General features: G+C 45.7%; 1 protein-coding gene across 1 annotated transcript in view; it reads left to right on the top strand.

Annotated features, from left to right (window-relative positions):
• The window catches only part of KCNQ3 (potassium voltage-gated channel subfamily Q member 3), a 320,617-nt gene that overhangs the window by 261,779 nt on the left and 35,482 nt on the right, over positions 1-23,356 (top strand). Inside the window, exons 2-8 of the mRNA XM_063079577.1 lie at positions 8,854-8,944; positions 10,692-10,818; positions 12,127-12,299; positions 17,889-18,044; positions 19,694-19,804; positions 21,400-21,495; positions 22,267-22,365. Of these exons, the coding sequence (XP_062935647.1) occupies positions 8,854-8,944; positions 10,692-10,818; positions 12,127-12,299; positions 17,889-18,044; positions 19,694-19,804; positions 21,400-21,495; positions 22,267-22,365 (853 nt within the window). The remainder of the gene's footprint in view (positions 1-8,853; positions 8,945-10,691; positions 10,819-12,126; positions 12,300-17,888; positions 18,045-19,693; positions 19,805-21,399; positions 21,496-22,266; positions 22,366-23,356) is intronic.

Here is a 23,356-nt window from a genome sequence, read left to right as displayed (position 1 = left end):
ATAACCTTGTCCCAGTCAGAAGCCTTCACCTCCACTAAAATACAGCACACTTATGGACAGCTGGATGGGTCAGGGAATACTGACAAGAAGGAGCTCTTCAGAAATAGCCACATGGTGACTTGTGCTGGTATGGATGGGGCAGTGCATGATGGAACTGTGACATCATCTTGCTAGGACTTCTTCCAATTTCTAGTTGATTTGCCCATTCTAAGTAAGGAACCCCAGGTCTGATAAAATGGCAAAAAATTCTATCAGCCATGTGGGACATAGTCATTGTCCTGACCCATCCAAGGTAAAATTCACTCCTGCAGTAGCTAACACATATCAGGCCTGTGTGCTTTGCCAAGCATGGTGCTGTGTAGTCTAGGAGCATTGTCTCATTTGCTTTTCACAACAGCCCTGAATTAGGAGCTGCTGTCATTGCCCATTTACAGAGGAAGAAACAATCCCCCAGGCGGTAAGTGGCAGAGATGAGATCTGAACTCGTCTATCCATCTTTGAAAGCCTTTCCAGGCCTTTTCACCAGGGTTATTGGCTGAAAGCTATACACCATAATAACATCCCTGAAGGGCCATTGGAACCATCTGCTTCAGTTCCCTCATTTCACGGATGTAGACACTGAGACCTCGGGAGAGGAAGGAACTTCTCCAAGCTCCTACAGTGAGTATACAGCAGAACTGGAAATAGAACTGAGATGTGTGAGTTCTTCAGCTAATCCCTTGGGCAGGGCACTGTGATCCCATAAGAAAAACTATGGCATCTCTGCTTCATCAGATCAGCCTGTGAAAGAATGCAGATGCATGGGGTGCAAGCAGGAGATCGTGTGCTCTGTTCACTGATGAATGCCCAGGCCTGGAGTGGCAAGTGTGTGTCAAGAAACGGGTGAATTCTGTGAGTAGATAAGATCAAAATCCTACATTAATGCACAGGAGGATTTTCCTAATATTGCTTGGGGACCAAGCAATATTGTTAGCTCTTGAGGGACAAGGTCTGTCTACCCTTAAGTCCTGACATACAATAAGTAATTGGCAAATATTTTATTGAATAAATGAATTAATAAAAGGAGACTTAATAGAGGAGGTGACATTTAGGCTGAAACTTAAAGAGGAGAAAGGATGTTTCAGTTGGAAAAAAGGAAGAAAGCATGTGGAGGAGGGGGATAGACATTTAAAGAGCATCGTGTTTTGGTAAAGTTGTAAGTTTGGTGAGTCTAAAGGGAAAAAGCATAAAGAGATGAGCCTAGAAAAGAAGCCTGATATTTTGGAGCTCTGTTGTTAGGTATGCATATGTTTATAATTGTTATATTTTCTTAATAAATTGATCCTTTTATCAACATATAATGTCTTTCTTTGTCTCTTGCAACAACTTTTGTCTTAAAGTCTATTTTAAAATCTGATATTACTATAGCCATCCCAGCTCCATTTTGGTTACTACTTGTATGGAATAGTAATTATCTTTTTACTGTCAACCTGTTTGTGTCTTTGGATTTAAAGTGAGTCTATTGCAGACAGCATACAGCCTAACCATGCTTTTTATCCAGGGTTTGATTTGGGGGAACCTGGTGTACCTTGATAAAGAGTTGGGACTTTACTCTGTAATGAATGAGGAACCCACAGCCATGTTTAAACAGACAGTTGGTATAATCAGATATCTCTGCTTAGAAAAATGATAATGGAAGGCCTGTAGAGGGGGGAATGCAGCAGGAGAGGAAGTGTTGGGGGGCACTCTCTCCCAACACACTCTCCTGTGCTATTCTCTCATCACCTGCAGCTCTTGTTGCCTCTTTCCAGCTCAGGGTGAAGTGACACTGAAGACACTTCACGGGGAAATGCGGATGCCTGCCTTGCTGGACTCAGCTACGCATCCCCTCGCTGACACTAGAATGCAAGCTCACTATGCAGGGCTTTTATTGGCCTGCCATGCTCTTCTAGTTGTGAGTTTTGCAACTTCTAAGATAGTTTTAAGAGATGGAGTTATGTTAAATTATTTCAAAATTGTTCCTTGTATGTTTTTCATGTGTATGGTAAGACCCTGACATTCGATGACATGATTTGTGGCTATTATGCACCCCACAGATAAATAAGCACATGACATATTTAGGGAGAGAAAATGGACAAACATTAAATGAGGAAAATCAGAGGTCAGCTCTCAAAAAGGCAGGTGAATACCTCAGTCTTATGTAAATTCCCTGAATGACCCTGGTGTGTGGTATTTATCTTTTGCCCTGATGTTGGTGGGATTCAGCAGAAGGAGACAGACTGTAACCAGCTAAAAGAATAGCAGAAATGTCCATAAAGGGTCGCTTTTTAATTTACGAAAGGTAAAGCAGAACATGGAATAATGGAAGGTGCACCAGGCTCAAAGCTGGGAGACCAGGGTCCTCACCCCAGAACCACAAGGAGTCATTCTGCAGCCACTGGCAAATCACTCAGATCTCCTGTGTATGAATTTCCTTTCTGCAAGATGAAAGAACAGGAGTAGGTCATTCTTAAGGTCCCTTGGAACTTCCAGCTAATAAAATTTGGGGAAGAACTTGGCAGGAGCCAACTCAGGAAAAGGAAGCATTAGAAAATGATTTTAGCTCTGACTTGTGTCCTCATGTCTAGGCTCCAAGGGAATGGCAAAGTCTTGGTTCTTTCCTGCACCTGTGACAGATGTCACTAATCAATAATGGCTTTTCACCCCAGTTGAGTTGGCAGCAATCTGAATCCTTTTTCACACAGCGTTCCAGGCAGCCTTGAGCAACCCACCCTAGTGATTTTGCAAGATAAAAATATTTTGTCCACCCTGCTCCCAGTAAATGGAGCAAATCTCATTAGGAGATGACTCAAACATCCTTCCTGGGGCTGACTCACAGGGAATAAAGAAATCCCCAGTACACAGTGGGTGCTTTACCTCTGAGGCATTTTGTTTGGGGACCAGTAGGATTCTGATATAGTCTGAGGTCTGTCACTGCCTTTTTGGGTGATGCCTCTGCTTGAGAGCAAGGACCAGTGGTGGTAGCTGGGAATCAGAACAGGTGCAGTTAGCTATGATGTCAGCAAACCCTGCTCTGTTAGACTATTCAGTTCTGCCTTCACCTGGCTGTGGAGAATATTCCCACACATGCCTATTTAACAGCAGACAGACAAGGACTCTAAGAAAGAAAGTCTAGTGGAGTCAGCTCCTGCCTTCCTCCCTCGATCTAGGAACTTTTAAGGCTACCGATGCTCAGAAAGCTGCCCATGAACAACTGTAATTAGGGCAGAAGCCAGCAGGGGTCTCTGGGAACTACCTAGAAATAGAAGCTTCCCCCCACCCCCGCCCCCCACATGTGGGAGTCCAGAGGAAGAGAAGGGAAGAGATTGTCCTCTCACGTCCTCTCACAGCTGAACTGAGAGCGGTCAGTTAACCCTTCCCGCTCTCCAACCGCCTCTGACCACGCCTGTTCTCTGCCGATTCTCGGTGAAAGCCATGTTGCTGGTTCTCAGCACAGGGCCACCCTGTCACTCTCTCTGTGACTCAGACTCCCTGCTGCCTGAGCTTGGAGGCTTGGTTCCCCATATGCAAACTGGGGATTCAGATAAAACGATGGCAATGCCCCTGCCTTACAGCGTTGCTCTCAAGAGTAAAAGAGCAAATGATGTATGAAAGAAGCTACCAGTTAAATGCCGCATTTTCACCCTCTTGGTCTCGCCATGAATTAAGACTGTGAGGGGATGTTTGGCTGTAAGGCCTCATCTCTTATTTCCAGTGGGCCCAGTTTGGTGCCTATAAAAGGATGCCAGGCATGGGTGAGAAGAGGTGGATAGAGAATTTTTTGTGCCACTGCAGTTTGTCCCTCTCATCTGCTTTTGCAGAAGCCTCCTGTCCCTTCCTTGCCTGCTGCCCAAGGGAGGTCTGGTATCAAGTGGGCCTAGACAGGATGCACTGGTTCCTGTCCCAAGCCCCCTGCACCTTACACTTTGGAATTGTGCCTAGCTTCGAAGCAGCCTTCCTCGTATCTGTTGCCCCCGGCTTGGTTGGAAGGTGGCAGAAGATGAGGAAAGAGTGCTGAGGGTGGGTGCACACAGGAGACGGTGTCTGACTCGAGGGCATGTCCAAGCCTGACCGGCCTCATTTGCAAAGACAGCATGTGCTGCAGACAGAGGGCAGCTGTCAGCTCTTCCCAAGACCCTGGCCACACACCCTTGCTCACTCCTGCAGTCACAGAAGGAGGTGGGCAAGGAGCAGAGGAAGGAGGAAGAAGAGGGGAGAGGAAAAACGGAGGGAAGAAAAGGGGGAGAAGGGGAAGAAAAGAAGTCAGAAAAAGGGACAGCAACGAGTCAAGGCTATGGAGAAGGAAGCTGAAGTGACAAATGACACAAGAAAAGGAAGGAAGGGAGTAACTGGTAAGGCACGGAGAGAGACAAAGCCAAAACAGGAGGAGACACATCTGGCTTCCATCAGGGAGACTGATAAATTGGTCTCAGTCTGAAATCGAGTTCGTATTTTAAGGGTAAATTAAAATGCACAAAAATCCAAGGAGCTTCCTTGATGGTTTTAGTGTTATAAGGTAGTGATTTTCTCCCGTCTCAGTGAGGTGTGAGAAAATGCAGAGCTACGGCAGGTGTTTGCTGCCCTGCTGGTGCAGCCGGGCTCTGCGTGCTCCCCGCGGATGGGAACTTGGTTGAAACTCCATGTTGATTTTACTGAAGTCTGAATTATCCCCTCTCCTGGCTCTAAATCAGACTATTAGAGCTAAAAGGGAGTTATTTCTTCAGACCCAACCTCTCCCTTAAGCTTGAGACTTAGATTTCAACCAGCCTGATGGAGGTTTCCACGTGGACCTCAGACTCAGCAGGTCCACACACAGCTTCTTGTCTTTGCGGTCCTCCAGGCTCCCTGCACATCATCATGATGTCTGTGAACAGCACACTGTCCACCCTGTCCCCAACCCCTGAGACCCCCCAATGATCCTCTTGCTCAACCTCCATATCACGTTAGTCACAAGGCCTGCCTAGACCACCAGGAAGATTCTCTCACAGGACCCTTGTCACCTCTCTAGTTCAGCCCTCACTTCTCGTCAGCCCATGACAACAGCTTCCTGCCTACTGTCCTGTCAGAGAGCTGTCTTTAGATACAGATACAGGTATTTATATTTATATAGATATAGGTGTGTGTGTGTGTGTGTGTGTGTGTGTGTGTGTGTGTGTGTGTGTGTGTGTGTGTGTGTTTTAAAGATCTTCTGCAGAATAAAGTCCACACTCTCCATTTGGCCTACAAAATCTTTCCTATCATACTCCATCCTGTCTCTGAGGTTCATATTATATCCCTCGCCTTTAATTCCAACAACAGGGCAGTTGCTAATCTCTGAAATCGTTTTTACTGTTCTCTAAACACTTACGGGTTTCCATTAAGTGTGAAATGTTGAGCTGGTCACTGGGATCCGGGGAGAAACAAGACACTCTGCTCTCAAGAAGTGCAGTCTAATAGACCAAGCCCACAAACACAGCCCAGAATCACATGGGTTACCCGCTCTATAAAAGTTAATGCACTTGGCACAGATTTCTATTTCATGCTGTGTTAGTTTTCCATTGCTGCATAACAAATTGCCACAAACTTAGCGGCTTATAACAACAGACAGTTTTTTTTATCTCAAGGTTTCCATGGGTTAGGAGTCTGCACATGGGTTCAGGGAGTTTGAGGAATTGCTGTCACTCAGCATAGCTGGCCTGGGAGCGGGTAATCAGCAGGAGATGGTGAGGCTGTGAGGAGCGTGAGGACAGATCATGAAAGGTCTACACCATTGCTAAGGGAGAAGATCTCTGTGTCCATGAATGTTTGCACTATCTGCATATGCATGTTTTGTTTATGATGCCCAAGAGGCCATGCTCCAGGCCAGGTCAAAACACATAAAGTGGAGAATGTTCTGGATAAACTGGGTTATATGATCAGCCCCAGCTAAGCCTGGAATATCTTTCTAACCTCTGGGCCATAGTACCTCCTGGATGCTTTCAACCCTGTACTCCCAAAGAATCTGGTAGACACTTGGATCATAACCCCAACCACACTCTCCTGTAATTATTTGTCCTCTGTTTCCCTCCCAGAACTAAGGGGTCTTTGAAAATGAGGACTAGGTTTTATTGATGTTTGTGTCCTTAAGACCAGTACTATACCTGAGACAAAAGAGGCCCTCAATAAATTGATATTAAATCACAATAAAGTAATAGCTAACCCTTAATGAATGCTAACTATCTGCCAGGCACTCTTCTCGGCACCTAACACGGATTATGGGCACTTTCATTAAATTCAATTTACAGATAAGGAAACCAAGATGTTGAGAGGTTGTATAATTTTCCTAAAAACAGAGATTATATGAGAAGGAAGAGGATTCTAATCCAGGTCTAAACTCCAGAGCCTATGAATGAATGAAATGAAGTCTTGAGAGAACTACAGTGTGAGCTTTCAGGGTCTTCTGAGCACAATTGAATTCCCTGCATGTTTCCCAGGGCTTCCTGGATGGTCAGCAATGAGCATGTGTCTGGGAGAGCAACATTATCCTAAAGAGCTGATGGAACAGTTCCCCACATCCCTTGTCTCCTGTGGTCCTCACACTTGTTGAGAGCTCCAGGAAGATTCATTATTCCCATTCTACAGATGAGATGACCCAGGTTTCCGAAGTCGACGAGCTGCTCAAAATCATGTAAAGAGCACCAAAGCCTCCTTTTGAGCCCATGTCTTTGGACTCCAAACTCCATGGTTGTTTTACTGACAACTCAGTTACTCTGATGTTTTACTGACAACTCAGTTACTCAGTTCTTCATCTCTAAAATGAGAATGATCATATCTACCTTGGAAGGTTGTTGTGAGGATAATGAGCTGATATGTGAAAAGCAGCAAGTCATAGGTGCTCACTAAATGGTGTTGGTGGGAATTGATTGTTTCCATAATCATCACCATCACCTGAGAAGAAATTTGAGGCTCTGGGTAGGCAGATCCCAAGCATGGGTCAGAGTCATGAATTTCAAGTAAAATAGCCAAACACAGGAGGGAGTTGGGAATCTTGTTTAAGTTTCTATGCAGAATTGTCAACACAGAGATTCAGACCTGCTGAGCAGGAGGTTTATTGATCAGAAAATGTGATCAGGATCACCAAGGGTCAAAGCCAGGACTTGGGTCCCAGCCAAGGCCAGGAGCAGACATTTCCATCCTCCTTACACCGTAGTCATTACCATCACAGCATTAAACACCTTTCTGTTTGTCTGGACTGTGAGCTCAAGAGGACAGATCCAGCTTGTTCATCATTGAATTCCAGCTCTGTGTTCCCAGTGTCTGCCATACATATATTGAATGAATGAGTGAATGAATGGATGGATGAATGAACAAACAAAAAATCTCAACACAAAGAAATAATAAAGGTACGAGGTGACGGATGTGCTAAACACTCTGATTTGATTATTACACAATGTCTACATGTATCAAAATATCACACTGTGCCTCATAAATATGTACAATTATTGTGTCAATTTTAAAAAAGACCTAGTTGAATTTTTTTTTTAATTAAAGGAAATTCATTCATTCATTAGTTAGATTCTCCAGTCTCTTTGGATTGTGCATAAGGGCACTCAATTGAGGAATCACTAGCGTGGATACAAGACTTGTTGTTCCCTTCTGCTGTTTTCATAACACACAATCTCCCCTACAGCTCTTCTTACTTTACTTTCTATTATGCTGTGTCTTTTCAGTGGGATGTGCTGAAAAGCTGACCATTTTCATGTACACAGGTGTTTAATATTGTTAAATAAAAAGAGAAGTGCTCTAAAATTCAAGTGTGAATGAAAAGCGGTGTGTAAAACTAAATAAATAAAAAGCCAAAAAGCATAGAGTCTAGGAGGGCAGAGATCCAGATGACCTGGAGTTGAAGAGCTTGGAGTATGTGCTACCAAGCCTCACCCACAGACTCTAGCTTGTAAGTGCCCTCTTGGACACCCAGGGAACCTGGTGCTGACCGCTGAACCACAGACTCTCCTCTAAGAAGGAGAACCATTTTTCCTTGTTAAAACAATAAATCATTCTCTCTCTCTCTCTCTCTCTCTCTCTCTCTCTCTCTCTCTCTCTCTCTCTCTCTCTGTCACACACACACACACACACACACACACACACACACACACACACACACATAAAGTTTATCAAAATAATAATCTCAAAGGACTGTTTGCAGTTTGCTCCTGCTCAGGCAGGAACATAAACCAGATGATCTTTCAATGAATTTTAAAGAACCAGCATCTAGCCTCCTTCACTGTGGTGGTTCCTACTCTTTCCTGTATTTCAAAAACTATTCTGCAGATCCCCAACTGAAAGAGGTGGTTTCCTTTAGTAGCCATTGGCTGCAAAAGGAATCATATTCATACATGTTAATAGAAGTCTTTGCTTCATTTATCTTTGGAATGAATTTGTATTGCCTTTATCCTAAGAATATTTTCAAAAATCATAGTCCAATACATTCAAGACACATTATTAATTTATTCATATTCTTGTTGATTTGACAAAACTTATATATAGTAACTTTTGGTCTTTCAGGAACCTACAGCCCGCCAGGTTTGGGGCCAGATGATATAGTTTGAATTCTAACTAACTGATTCTACTAACTAGCAGGTTAAGTAAAAGTATGCACATTGCTTAACCTCTCCGAGCCTCGTTTTCTTTAACTGGGATAATAATTCCTACCTGCCTTACGGGTTGTCATGAAGACTAAATGGGATAGCTTATCAAGTGCATGAAAATGTCCATTGGAAATTGAAGTTTCATCCTGGCTGACAATTTTCCGTGTCTTAGCCTGAAGAGCAAAACAGGACTCAAAGTTCCTTATTCTCTTTCTTTCTTCCCCTCTAGGTTCCTGATTGTCCTGGGGTGCTTGATTCTGGCCGTCCTGACTACATTCAAGGAGTATGAGACCGTCTCGGGAGACTGGCTCCTGTTACTGGTGAGATTGCTGACCTCCTGCATTCTGAAGAAGACAGCTCTGGTCGGCCTTCCACACTGATAAAAAAAGAGGTCATCCTTGGGTACCATTCTGCCTGACTGACTGTGGCTTCTGGGGGTCTCCAGCCAAGTCCAGGCCCAACAAAAAGCAAAGCCTCAATCACTTGGTGAGGCCTGCCACGGGCACAGGTGGACTGAGGAATGGCGTTCCTGATAAGGATGTCCTATTCCACATTAGAGATAAGGGGAAATAAACAAGGTCAAAGCAAAACCCAGTGCATACTATTAAACTGTAAAATACAGTTTCCCAATCCTCTGAAAGTGAACATGAAGGCATGTTTTATTCTAAAACCTGCCTCTTTTTTTTCTCCCTGGTATCCTTTTCCCTAAGCCCCGAGGAGCTCTTATTCTCTTCAAAGCCAAGTGCAAAATCCCATTTCTACATAAAACCTCTATGTCCTCCCTCCTGGGGGCCTCTATTTGATCTCTCTCTCAATTATCCATCAGTGGTGTGATAGGGAAACAGCGGGGTTAGAGTTCTTGGGCAAGTTAACTAATGTGCCCCTGATCTGGTTCCTTGGGTCCTTGCCTAAAAAAATAATGTAAGATCAGGTGAGGGGCAGATGCTGGTGTGGGCTGACCCAGCCTCGGTGCCTGGCCTGGACTAGGCTCCAGGAAGGCTCATTCCTGCTACATCCCTGGACAGCACTCTCAAGTGGCCCTTGAATGACTGCACCCTTGCTAGGCTGAGAGTCAGCCCAGCCTCTTCAGGATGATGGTGACTACATGAGGCTTGGCCCTACTCTCCACAAAGGGAAGGTGTGCTAACCCACGAATTCGGGTTCACAAAATAGCAGAGCCTTTGCCCACACTGGGTATCCCATTGCTGGTACCGGAGTTAGCAGGTTCCTCAGGGAGGCAGGTGTTTGCAATCCGTACGGACCTGAGCTGAGGCCTGAATGAGTGAATCCTGGGAGACCATCCAGTTCCAGGAACTAGGTTTTGGGGATTGCTGTGGAGCAAGAACTCCTTAATGGGCCCAGGAGGGTCCCAAAAGAGAGAGAGATGACAGTGTCATTGTTTGATCATCAAGGAAGATGCAGGTAGGTAGAGGGGACCCTGTGTCTTGGGAGGCAGCATGGCATAGTGCTTAAACGTGTGGGCGCTGAGCCTAATTACCTGAGCCTGGGATCCCTTCTTGCCACTTCATAGCCTTGAGAAATGTGCTTAACCACTCTGTGCCTTGGTTTCTCAAAATGTAAGATGAGGGTGACATCATAAAACACTTGGCATGGTGTCTGTACCAGAAGCCACACTTAATAACTGTTAGCCACCATTAGTAATGCCAGGGCCCGGGCACTGAGTGGGATTGGCAGGTTGTGTTTCATCAATATCTCTCTTTTCAACAAAACTGCATTTCTTAGGGGCTTTTAGTACATTAAAGGGACTTTTTGAAAAAGTGATTCTTTGGAAATAAAACATGGACAAAAGAAAAAGTAATCACTTTGCAAGGCTTAACAGTGTTCAGGACCATTAACACATCAGAATGAAGTTGGAGCTCTCCAACACTAAATGGAGGTGATCTAACTTCCCCTCTCTCCTTCTCCACCTGAGCTACCTCCACCACCAAAACTATAATAGCAACAATACCAGAAATCCAGGTCTTCAGATCTTTGGAACAGAAATCACCTGTCCCAGACACCCGGGTCCCAGTTAATCAGTGCCTCTCCACATGCTCTTCCATGCAGGAAACATTTGCGATTTTCATCTTTGGAGCCGAGTTTGCTTTGAGGATCTGGGCTGCTGGGTGTTGCTGCCGATACAAAGGCTGGCGGGGGCGACTCAAGTTTGCCAGGAAGCCCCTGTGCATGCTGGGTAAGCCCTGACCCCTGAGTCTATGATATCCTCAGTCCCCTTCTTTGATGCATTATTTCTCCAAGGAAATTTTAAGCAGACTCTATTCTGGGAAATCAAGCAGCACTGCAATGGCCATGCCAGCCTTTGACCCTGCCTCCGTGAGGAAGAACAGTGCCAACATTCCGGGTGCTGAAATTCCTCCTAATTGTGGGGGTTGGGAGGGACCCTTTGCATTTGGGTAGTGAAGGAACCTGCAGGTTGCAGGGTGTTGACGATCTCGGGTCCGTAGATTAGTAGCACCCCCAGTCATTATGAAAATCAAAATTACCGTGCATTTCCAGACTGATTGAGGTGGGCCTGGTAGGCAGAACACCATTGTTGGTTGAGAATTTACTTCTATAGGACCAGGTTATGCCCATTTTGCAGAGATGGAGACTGAGGCTCACAGAGCTGAGTCATTTTCCAGTCACCCAGGTAATAAGCAGCAGTTTCCATCCTAACACCCAAATCTGGAAGATTCCAGCATCTGTGCCCTCCCCACAACCACGTTGCTTGTGTTCTGACCCAAAAGTGGCTTCTAAGAAGTGTCACTGGAATCCCTCCATCAGGGTGCAAGCATTTTGATAGTAGAGCAGGTGGAAGTTCTCACTGGCCTATTGGTGTCGTGTGGACCCATGTGTATTCATCTGCAAGTGCTACTACAATCCATGTAGTGACAGAACAAAATCCCTTGAGCTATGGCTAGGAGTTTTGAAGAGGTTCTGCTTATAGCTCGAAGGAGTCAGCAATGACTTTGATAACAGTCTCTTCTCTGTCTCTCTCTCCTCTCACTTCTGCTTCCTGGGATCACCTCCCAATAAATTACCTGCACCCAAGACCCTATCTCAGGTGATGCTTTTAGGGGAACCCACATTAAAATAGTTTTCCTGAGCTTCAGGCTTCCCCTCTATAGGCTGAGTAACCCCTGATCTGCTCTCATCCTGAGAACAAATCTTAAGTGCCACACTGGGGGTCCTGGGAAATCATTGCTCTGGGGTGTAGAGCCAGCCTTGCAGTTCACAGGACTGTGTCCAGTCCCAACTCAGCTACTTCTTGCTGGGTGGCCTTGGAAAGGCACTCATGCTTAGAGCTTCTGTTTCCTTAGTCACAGGCGAATAGTTCCACTTACTACCTGTGGTTGATGTCAGAATTCAATACAACAATGCTTAGATTGGTCCACCACTTGGCACTTGCTCATCTGCCTGCAGACAACACCTATGATGATGCCGTTGCCTTCGCCTGACCTTTTTTCCCCCCTCCTGCCTCTCTCTCTGTCTTCTTTCCCAGACATCTTTGTGCTAATTGCCTCTGTGCCAGTGGTTGCTGTGGGAAACCAGGGCAATGTCTTGGCCACCTCCCTGCGAAGCCTGCGCTTCCTGCAGATCCTGCGTATGCTGCGAATGGACCGGAGGGGTGGCACCTGGAAGCTCCTGGGGTCGGCCATCTGTGCCCACAGCAAAGTAAGTGCCAAGGAGAAGCCACGAGACCACATGGGCTTCTCATCCACCTCTGCCCTTTCATGGCATCCCCTCCTTACAGTGTTTTCAAAAGGTGGCCATTCTGCAACTGCTGATGATAATGACATGAAGGAGGGGGAGGAACATGAAGAAGAGGAGATACTGAGCAGGTGTGCTGAGCAGGTGTGCTGAGCAGGTGTGCTGCAGGGAGCAGACACATAGACCTGGACGTAGGTCTCAGCTCCACCGTATGCAAATCACTTCGGCTGAGTCACTAATCACTCTCTGGCTCTCAGTTTCTTCATTTCTAAAACAGGAAGGGAAATGCCTACACCTCCAGATTGTTGAGAGGATGAAATGAGCTCATGCAAGACAACATGAGTTGAGAGGGAAAGGTACAGGAGTCACACAGACTGGGTTGAATCCAGACTCTCCCTGTGTGACTTTGGAGGTTTTTGTAACCTCTCTAGGTCTCAGTTTCTGCATGGGTAAAATGGGAATGAAAGCATGCTTACCTCGTAGGTTGGTGTGAGGATGACATCAACTGATGCATGGAGAACCCTTGGAATGTATCCAGCTCATACAAGTTCATTCCGTAGCTACCAAAGCTCAGTGCTTAGATCTCAGTGTCTGACTTGGACTAGCTCCCCCTAAGTCAGGCACTGTTGTTTCCCCAAAACACCAATAAGGAAGCAGACCCCCAAAGAAGAAGTTCCTTGCCCAGGGTCATGCAGTGGGCTATGGACCCAGGCAGTGTGTGTCCAGAGCCCAGGTCCAGCGGTCTGCTGTTGGCCATGGAGGTGCTCATGTCTCCAAGGAAGATCAGAATCTAGAAGGGGTGGGACTTGGTCTCATTTCCTTCTAGAGTGCCATGTAGTTAAGCAGGCGTGGAACACAAGCAGCCAGAATCCTGCGTGTCTGGATTCATTGTACTCCTTGTACTTCTTTCCTATTGTTAACCCAAGCCTTTGGCACCTCTTTTAACCTGGCTGCTTAGCTGGACCCTGGAGGAATGAAGAAAAATCTCTGTGTCTTAGTTCAAGCAAGAAAAACCCCTGGGAGGCCAGAGCAGGAAAAATCAGAGGGAAGGACCCCTGGGATGGGTGTTTTTTGAGTATAAGGTCAAGGCTGCCTTCCTCACTGAGAGGGTATTTTCCTGTGCCAACCATGGTGGGCACCATGGATTCTGTTGGTGCCTTGCCCAGATCCCCTTTGCTGGGAACCCTATGACCACCTCCTCAATAATCACATGCAAATAAATCACACGCATCTAAATCCCTGTCTCAGGTTCTGCTACTGGAGAAATGGACCTGAGGCAGGAAGCCTGGGGCAATTTGAATTAAGGAGCTCAGTTTTCTTTGAGTATTAGCATAAGTATACTGCCTCTGCTGGACAGCCCCAGAACATATCCTCACAATGCCTGGTTCTTACACCTCAGGTACACATCCAGATAGGTTGGGGTGTGGTTTCCTATGAGATGGCATCTCCTGGTAGACTTAATATGAGCTTAGGAGTCAGACAGCAACTTGGTTCAAAATTCAACTCTGCCACTTTCCAGCTGTAAGACCTTAAGGCCGTTGCTCTACTTATGAGCTCCGTCTGTGGTGAAATGTGAATCCTCCCGGCTGCTCATGTGAGAAAAGGTGCATTTAAGTGCCTGATATAATCCCATTTGTTTATTTTTCCTTTGGTTGCCCGTGCTTTTGGGGTCGTATTCATGAAGTCTGTGTCCAGTCCTATTTCCTGAAGTGTTTCTCCTATGTTTTCTTTAAGAAGTTTTATTGTTTCAGGATGTATATTTAAATCCTTAATCCATTTTGAGTTGATTTTAGTATACGGTGAGAGGTATGGATCTAGTTTCATTCTCCTGCATATGGATATCCAGTTATCCCAGCACCATTTGCTGAAGAGGCAGTCCCTTCCCCAGTGAATAGGCTTGGTGCCTTTGTCAAAGATCAGATGGCAGTAAGTGTGTGGGTTGATTTCTGGATTCTCTATTCTATTCCATTGATCAGTGTGTCTGTTTTTATGCCAGTACCATACTGTTTTGGTTATTATAGCTTTGTAGTATAGCTTAAAGTCAGGTAGTGTTATGCCTCCAGCTTTAATTGTTTTGCTCAGCATTGCTTTGGCTATGCGTGGTCTTTTATTATTCCATATAAATGTCTGGATAGTTCTTTCCATTTCTGAGAAAAATGTCTTTGGAATTTTGATGGGGATTGCATTGAATTTGTATATCACTTTGGGTAGTATGGACATTTTCACTATGTTGATTCTTCCAATCCAAGAGCATGGGATATCTTTCCATCTTCTTGTATCCTCTCTAATTTCTCTCAGCAGTGGTTTGTAGTTCTCAAATGTGGTACATCTACACAATGGAATACTACTCAGCTATAAAAACGAATGAAATACTGCCATTTGCAACAACATGGATGTACCTTGAGAGAATTATATTAAGTGAAACGAGTCAGGCACAGAAAGAGAAATACCACATGTTCTCACTTATTGGTGGGAGCTAAAAATTAATATATAAATTCACACACACACACACACACACACACACACAAGAAAAACCGGGGGGGGGGGAGAAGATATAACAACCACAATTACTTGAAGTTGATACGACAAGCAAACAGAAAGGACATTGTTGGGGGGGAGGGGGGGAGGGAGGGAGGTTTTGGTGATGAGGAAACAATAATCAATCACAATGTATATCGACAAAATAAAATTTAAAAAATAAAATTAAATTAAAAAATAAGTGCCTGATAAGTGGTCGGTCCTCACTAATGGCAGCATTTATTATTCTGAATATGCTCTTCTCCACAAACCATGCAGATAAATATGTAAATAAAATGAAATAAAAACATAAAATACCTGGGAATCTGTCACCTCAGAATGCAGTTTCTTGCCATGAATGTTTTATTCTCCGTATTTGCTACTTGTGGCCACAGGATTGGTAAAGGCAGAGTTTTCTTTACAGAGTTCTTTCTTCCTCTTATCAGAGGACATGTTCCCAACACTCCCGGCCTCAGCCTTAACATTGTATCCATGGGGCAGAGCTGATTCACAGCTCAAGCAATAATCAGCACTAAAAATTGCGGGTTTAGGTTCTTGTCCTGTGTTCCTGCAGACTAGAATAGATCCCCAGTGTCTGCTGACTATTTGCCATGTAATTACCAGGGACCGTTGCATGTTTTGAGATGTAATTCCTGAGGAAAGATGGACTTACACTGTAGCCAGACCCCACAAATGAGACAGGGTCTCTTCCCCAGGGTGGGAAAAGACTCTGAAGCAGAGCTCTCTGCTCACAGACATGGATATACTGAGCTCTTGCTGAACTCCGGAGTATCTGCAGTGAGTCCTCATGTAGACCTGTGCTGCCAGAGCTGAGAGGACATGCTTCCCCTGAGGCAGTCACCCGTGGCCCTGGTAACCGAGCACTTACCAACTCATTTCTTCATTCATTCACTGTACTCTGGACCAAGTTTTATGCCTGACTCCTCTGGGCACTCAAAGATGAAGAGTGGGAGGCCTGTGTTACACAGAATTAGACTTTTACTAGTGAGGATAGGCCAGGCTCTGCTCCCAGAACAAATAAGCCCCAGAGCCTCCACCACCTAGCACAAATATGTGGACTCACACTATGTCCAGTGTGTGCCGTGTGGGCCTTGACTATCATAAATATGAGGTCTCAAGACACTGAGACAGGGGAAGAGGGGACTAGAGCATCCTGCAAAATGGATTCAAAGAACAGGAAGGAAATTTCTCCCATCACTTCCTTACACTGGCTGAACCCCATTCTCTTTGCCCCGACCTGATTCAGGGGGCCTCGGCAGGTGGAGAAGCCGATGTATCAGGGGACAGCCACAGCCACAGATTCTGCCACTGAGCTGCTGGCAAAACTTGTGTAGAGTCAGGATTTAAATTGGCAGCCTTTTAAATGACTGCAAAGCACAGAACTGGGACCCATTTTCACTCCTCATTGGCGACCATTACACCATCTCTTTGTAATCCAACACAGCCAGTTCTTCTGTGCTCACGTGAACAGACAGCTGCTTCTGGTTAAGCACCAGAGGAAACTTTTTGGGGGCCAGAGAGTATGAAAAAACACATAAACGCTAGAACTGTGCTCATGCTCAGACAGCCACTGGGGAAGGACCATCCAATTCTCTTCTCGTCAGACTCCCTGCAGGGCACACTTGCAGAGGGGAAGGGCTGCACTAACCTCTCTCCATGCTGCAGAATGGACCCACACAAGTGCAATTTGCATGTGATGCCATGAGGAAGGCCAGACCTTAAGCAAGTGAGCATTATAAAGTGTTAGAGTCATAGAGACGTCTATTCAGAAGTAAGTGAAGGCATAAAGGAAGTGCGGCTGAACCCTGCCTCTAACAAGAGGAGCAAATATCCAGAAAACTTTCACTGGAGGTGACACGAATCTAAAGATGACTTCACACTGTTTGCATGGTTGGTCCCGCCAGGGGAGGGCAGTTCTGACAGCAGGACCCCTGTGAGCCGAGGTTCAGAGGGAGCCAGGGAGCAACCCTGAAGTGAGATTCTGTCGACCCAGAAGTCCAGCTGCAGGGCCACTGACATCAGATACAGGCAGGACAGAGATGTGAACGACATTGTTCTCCGTGATGACTCAGCAGGAATGGCAGCTTAGTCTCCAGATGGTGTTCACCCATGACCTTGACTTTCTTCCCTCCCAACCTACCATGCTAAACCTTGAAACTGGGCTAGGATGAGAGAAATAGAGAAAGTTGGAGCTGAAAAGGGCATTAGGAATTGTCTCAATCAGGGGTTTGGGAACTTCAGTGGTTTGCTGATCTTTGCCATCTCTCTGTACCATCCTTACTATTACTCAGCATTTTTCTTTAAATCATCTTACTCTTGTTTAGTCATATGTCCTAGTCTATCTTGTGATAATATCCACAAAATCACAGGTTTTATGTGTTATGCTTATTTTTTATGTGCCTTAAATCAATATATGACTGTTTAACATAGAAACTGTTTATCTGCGTTCCATCAGTTGAACATGGGGCACTTTCAGGAACTGTGGTCCAGTCCCTTTATTTTAAAAATGAAGATAGCAAGGCTGGGAGGAGGGGACAGTTTGCTCAGGGTCACACAGTAAATTGATGGCAGGGCTGGGTCCCTGTCCACAGCTCTGGCCACTGTGACATGCTAGCTCACCCTTGCTGTCAGTTTCCCAGTAGCATTGAGCTGGTCCTTGCTCTGCCCAGTTCTGCATAGAACCGAGTCTCCTGAATCCTGAGCCTTATCTCAGAGGCAATGGCCTTTTTATCTTCCTGTGAAGTCTCTTGAGCTGTGATGTCGAGGTCACCCTGAGCCAGAAAGCTTCCTCTCCTGCTAGAGTCGTACACTTGTTCTGTTAATTAATGATGGAAATAATGACCATATTACTGGTCTCATTTTACACTGATGGGAGGCAAGGACCAGAGAAGGTGAGTAATTTGCCCACAGTCATAGAGCTGGTAAACCTGGACTCCATCTCCAGGGTGTCTGGCTCCATCATCCACCCAATGACTTCCCAATGACCACTCCCCTGTCCACTGCTTACTCTTCCAGGAACTCATCACCGCCTGGTACATCGGTTTCCTGACACTCATCCTTTCCTCATTTCTTGTCTACCTGGTTGAGAAAGATGTGCCGGAAGTGGATGCACAAGGAGAGGAGATGAAGGAGGAGTTTGAGACCTATGCAGATGCCCTTTGGTGGGGCCTGGTGAGTCACCACCTGGAGGGCCAGTTCTGTGGGGGTTGACTGATAGGGGCATGGGCACACTCAGCCAAGCAGCTGCAGTCTGCAGTCAGAGGTTAGAGGTAGACCTCTTTCATTGCTGAACCTGCCACCAAGAGAAACCCCTACCCCTCACAAGGCATACACCTGGAATGGTTTTTTCCATAGAGTTTATAAGAAGTCAGGGCTCAGAACAGTCTGATTCCATGGTCACTCAGGTGCCTCACCTCATTAGTCACAGGCTGTTTTCAGCCAAGCCACGTAGGTGCAAGCACACAGTGGCAGATACAACATGTGTGCACACAGACCTAAAAATACTCTTGGAAATGCACAGCCCCACAACCACAAGAACACATTGTCCTAAAGTTAAAATTTATTGAAGACTTACTTTGCTCCAGAGCTTCACTCTAAGCACTTTACATTTATTAATTTACTTTAAACTCAAATAACTCCTAATATTAGCCCCTTTTGAAAAATGGGGAATCCGAGGCAAGAAGCAGTTAAGTAATTAATTCAGGGTCTCTCAACCAGTAAGTTGTTGACCTGGGATTTAAAGTCAGACACTCAGGCTCCAGAGGCCACACTGTTACCTGCTCTGATATCCTGCCTTCCACATGCAGATACACTTGCATAAATACATGTGTACTGCTAACACAAACATGTAAACACACACAGTAATATACTATACACACCAGACACGTGCACAGACATTGGACATGCACACATATATACACAATATATACAAATACACTTGCAAGCACACATGTATTCATGAACATGGCTATACATAAAGTCACACATTCACAAATACACATACACTCGAATGCACATGCACAGTCAACAATGAACTATGTATATGATGTGGTCCCATAGGATTACAATGGAGCTGGAAATTTTGTTTTGCCTAGTGGCATCATAGCCATTGTAACATCATAGCACAATTGCTTTCTTAAAAAATATATTTAGTGTAGCCTACATGTACAGTGTGGAGAAAGTCTACAGCAGTGCACGGTAATGTCTGAGGCCTTCACATTCACTCACCACTCACTCACTGACTCACCCAGAGCAGCTTCCAGGCCTGCAAGCTCCATGCATGGTAACTGCCCCATAAAGGTGTACCACTTTTTATCTTTTATACCATATTTTTACTGTACCCTCCCTATGTTTAGGTATATTTCGATACACAAATACCATTGTGTTACAATTGCCTACAGTATTAAGTACAGCAACATGCTATACAGGTTTCCAGTGTAGGAGCAACAGACTATACCCTACAGCTTAGATGTATAGCAGGCTATACCATCTAGGTTTGTTTAAGAACACATTGTGATGCTCACACAATGATGAAATTGCCTAACGGCACATTTCTCAGAACATAGCCCCTTTGTTAAGCAATGCATGACAGTACATACGTGTGTAATTATTGAAATATTTGTTGACTGATTAACTATAGGTAGGAAATCCTAATTTATAAACAGGTCTTAAGACTCCCACATCTCGAGATTCCCATGGGAATCTTGTTATAAATGGAGCAGCGTCTAAGCTGGTACAGAGGCTTGTAGGTTGAGCTCATTGACATGTCACTAATTCCCCTCTCCCAGGGGTGCCTCATGTCTGAACTCTTCTCTCTTTAGATCACACTGGCCACCATTGGCTATGGAGACAAGACACCCAAAACTTGGGAAGGCCGTCTGATTGCTGCCACCTTTTCCTTAATTGGTGTCTCCTTTTTTGCCCTTCCAGCAGTAAGTACCTTCAATGTGTGACATCCCTAGTGTGACATGCAGGACCCCTCCCCATCTGGCACCAGCTAAGAGTTCCAGCCTCCCCTTCCATCCTTTCACACCCTAAATTTCAGTCCCTATCAGCTCACTAGCCATTCCTTTGAGCATGGCCATCTTGCCTCTCTGCTGTGGCCTCTGTGCTCCCCTTTTCCAGAAGTGATTCCTCCAAAGAGATACTTCCCTTCCAAGCCCCCAGTTCAATGCCGCCTTCTTTAGGTTCAGTTAGTGGCTCGCTCGTCTGGGCATAACTCTGTAAAGACATTTCTGGCCCTGTGCTGGGATTGCACCTTTCCATAACTGTCTCCCACCCCAAGGGACTGCGAGTTCCTCGGGGGCTGGGATTATGTCTTTCATCCATGTATTCCCAGTGCCTCCCACAGGGCAGGGCCTTCAATACGTGAGCTCCCCTCCCTTGCCCTGTCATTTACTGGTTTATGTAAAAAATGCATTTTCCTCTAGAGTAAGTCTTGATATATGATAGAATAACATTCCTAAAGCCAAGTGTCCACAAGGGTAATAATAGCAATAAAGATAAATAGCACTTATTGAACCTACCGTGTGCCTGAACCATGCCAAATGCTCCATCTACATCATTCCATTTCACCTTCGTGACAACACTACGAGAGTGAGTTTGGGCTGTATTTATCTTCGTTTTCCAGATGAGAAAAAAAAAAAAAAACAGGATTAATTAAGTTAGTCAATTTCCCACCGTCACAAGGCTATTGGTTTGTGGAGCCAAGAATCCCAAATCCAGCTGGTTCTGAAGCCTGGCTCTTAATCACGAAGCTTGAAAGAACTTTCTTAAATAGCAATCCCTCTGCCATGCCCTTCATCTGCCATCTTTTTGTGGGTGAAGTTCATTCTCCCTTGGCAGCCCTACCACATCTATTTTTTAATAAGCTGTTTGACCTTGAGCAAATCACCTTCCTAAACCTGTTTTCTCATGGGTGGAGAAGACGAGGGGGCGCGGGAATGCTACACATTCTCTAAGTTCTCTTTCTGCTTGAAACGTGTGTGCTTCTATCCACTTCATCCACATGCAAGTCTGACCTAGAAATCAAAGCAAATCATAATTCTAGAATATTCTGCCTGTAGTAAATGTCGCAAGTGACAGTTCAAGCAGTGAACATGTTTTAAAAATTCAATTAACGTTTACTGGGCGTCCATTCTGTGCCATACCCGTTACTAGGCAGTTCCTATACATTATTTCACTTTTTTCTTACGAAAATTGTGAGGTAAGTACTATTATCCCATTTTCCTGTGGGAGAGTCAGATGCAGCATGGATAAGAGGCTCGCCCAGGGTCTCTCGGCTGGAATGTGGCAGTCAGGAGGGGAACTCAGGTCTTCCTGATTTGAAGGCTCCTTCCACTTAACCAAGTCCCTACTCTCTCAAAAAGAATGAAGGGGTTGTCCCCCCTCCCCTCTCTGTGCGATGTTGTCACTGCAGGGCCTCAAAACAACATTGAACCCTAAGTCACCTGCTACCCCGGCAGTGGGTCTGGGGCACCAGAGACTCCAGGTGGGGGCTGACCATGGTCCTGACTTCCCCCTCCAGGGCATCCTGGGATCGGGGCTGGCACTCAAGGTGCAGGAGCAGCACCGTCAGAAGCACTTTGAGAAAAGGAGGAAGCCAGCGGCTGAGCTCATTCAGGTCTGTCTGCCTGGGAATGAACTGGAACAGGGCTCAGATCCATGTGTGAGGTATGTCTGTATGCACGTGTGTGCAACCAGGAAGGCGTGAGTCTGCTTGCACATGCATGCTTGTGGATGGCCATGGGCATTGTCAAAGGTATCTACATGACCTGTCTCTGTGTGTACTTAAGGTGACAATCTTATTACTCGCCCATCTCAGTCCAAGTAAGAAATTGACACAGAACTCAGAGATCAGCCCATCAGCTGTTTTACCGATAATGTTGGAGTGGAGAATTTGGCCTGGACCAGGGACCCTACTAAGCTTCCTTCTCCTTCTACTCCCTACCCCAGGCCAGACCTAGGGACCCACAGGGAAGAGTCAGCCTAAAGTCCACATGCTTAGTCAGTCCGCTGCAAGGAGCACTGGCTGCCTCACATCTGCCTATAAGCCAAGAGAGAAAGAGATGCCTTACGTGTGCAAGATATTGAGCCACTTTACCCATTTGTCCTGCCCAGTAGACAGTCATGGGCCAGTGAATATTCTCCATCCCCAGCATGCCCCACCATGGGCTGCCAGGGTCACAGGAGCACAGTAAATAGGAAATGGGAGTGTCCTGCCTACAGCTGCCTGGATGCTCTGGGCATGACCACTCCCTCGTGAACTTGTGTCCAGTTGTGGTGAGTGCCTCATAGGAGTCAAGAGCTTAAAGACTGTTTTAACGTGGTGGGAGTCTGTGCAAAAGTTTCAGGTGCCCCCAGGTCATTCTTGCCTCTCTTCTCTCCTCTTCAGGCTGCCTGGAGGTATTACGCTACCAACCCCAACAGGATCGATCTCGTGGCAACATGGAGGTTTTATGAATCAGTTGTCTCTTTTCCATTCTTCAGGCAAGTGGCAATGGATCCGAGTGCTCAGGGGATGGCTGGCCATCCCTCTTGTAGTCTGTATTTGTGTCTCATGTTTTGCTGGAGGACATCCTTCAGGGCAGTAGTGCCCAACCTTGACTGAACATTAGAAATACCAGGGAGTTTAAAAAATCTCAATGCCCAGGCCATGTGCCCCAGGCTAATAAAGTGAGGCTCTCAGGAGCTGGGGCCCAGGGATCAGTATATTTTTAAAGCTCCCAAATGACTTCAGTGTCTGGCTGAGGTTTACCAGGTGGACAGTGTAGAATGGCTGGAAAGGAAAGGTCTGATCAGTGCTTGAGCAGGTCCGTGGACTGAGGAAGTGGAGAGCCAGCAAGTGGGCCACCCTGCAATCCCGGACACTCCCCCACCTGGTCATGGCCTGCACCAGCAGAGCACTCTGGACTTCAGGAAAAGGAAGAGGGAAGAGGACAGTAGGAAAAGTGCTATGGAGGTGCTATTTTGTGTTTTCAGAGGTGGGACATTGAATTAAAGGCCTCAGAGAAAAATAAGAACCTCTTCGTGTGGCCAGCATGTAGGAAAAATGAGAGAGAATTAATATGTACTGTGTGTTAAATACATTCCAGGTATCCAAGTTCATATTTCACTTAATCCTCACAGGTACCCTATGAGAAAAGTCAGAAGTTCTCAAATGTTGAGGTTTGTTAAATTCACTGGGGGGTTGTGAAAAGGCAGACCCAGCATCCACCTTCAGCAATGCTGATGGAGGTGTGGTGGTAAAAGCATCTCAAACAGGAGACCCTGGGGTGATTCTGATACCATGGCCCACAGTCCTCACTTGGAGACAGGATAAATGGTTGGTGTTACCAGGCTCCTCTCACAGATAAGCAAATGAGGCTCAGAAACTTTGGACATTTTGGCCAATGTCAATTACATCTAGAGGCCTCCAAAGCCTGTGGTCTTTTTACTGCTTGGGCTTCTACAACACACTGCTCCTTTCCAGGTTTTAGATGCCG

The sequence above is a fragment of the Cynocephalus volans genome, chromosome 15 (assembly GCF_027409185.1).
Source record: "Cynocephalus volans isolate mCynVol1 chromosome 15, mCynVol1.pri, whole genome shotgun sequence".
Taxonomy (NCBI): domain Eukaryota; kingdom Metazoa; phylum Chordata; class Mammalia; order Dermoptera; family Cynocephalidae; genus Cynocephalus; species Cynocephalus volans.
This window is presented reverse-complemented; position numbering and strand designations above follow the sequence as displayed.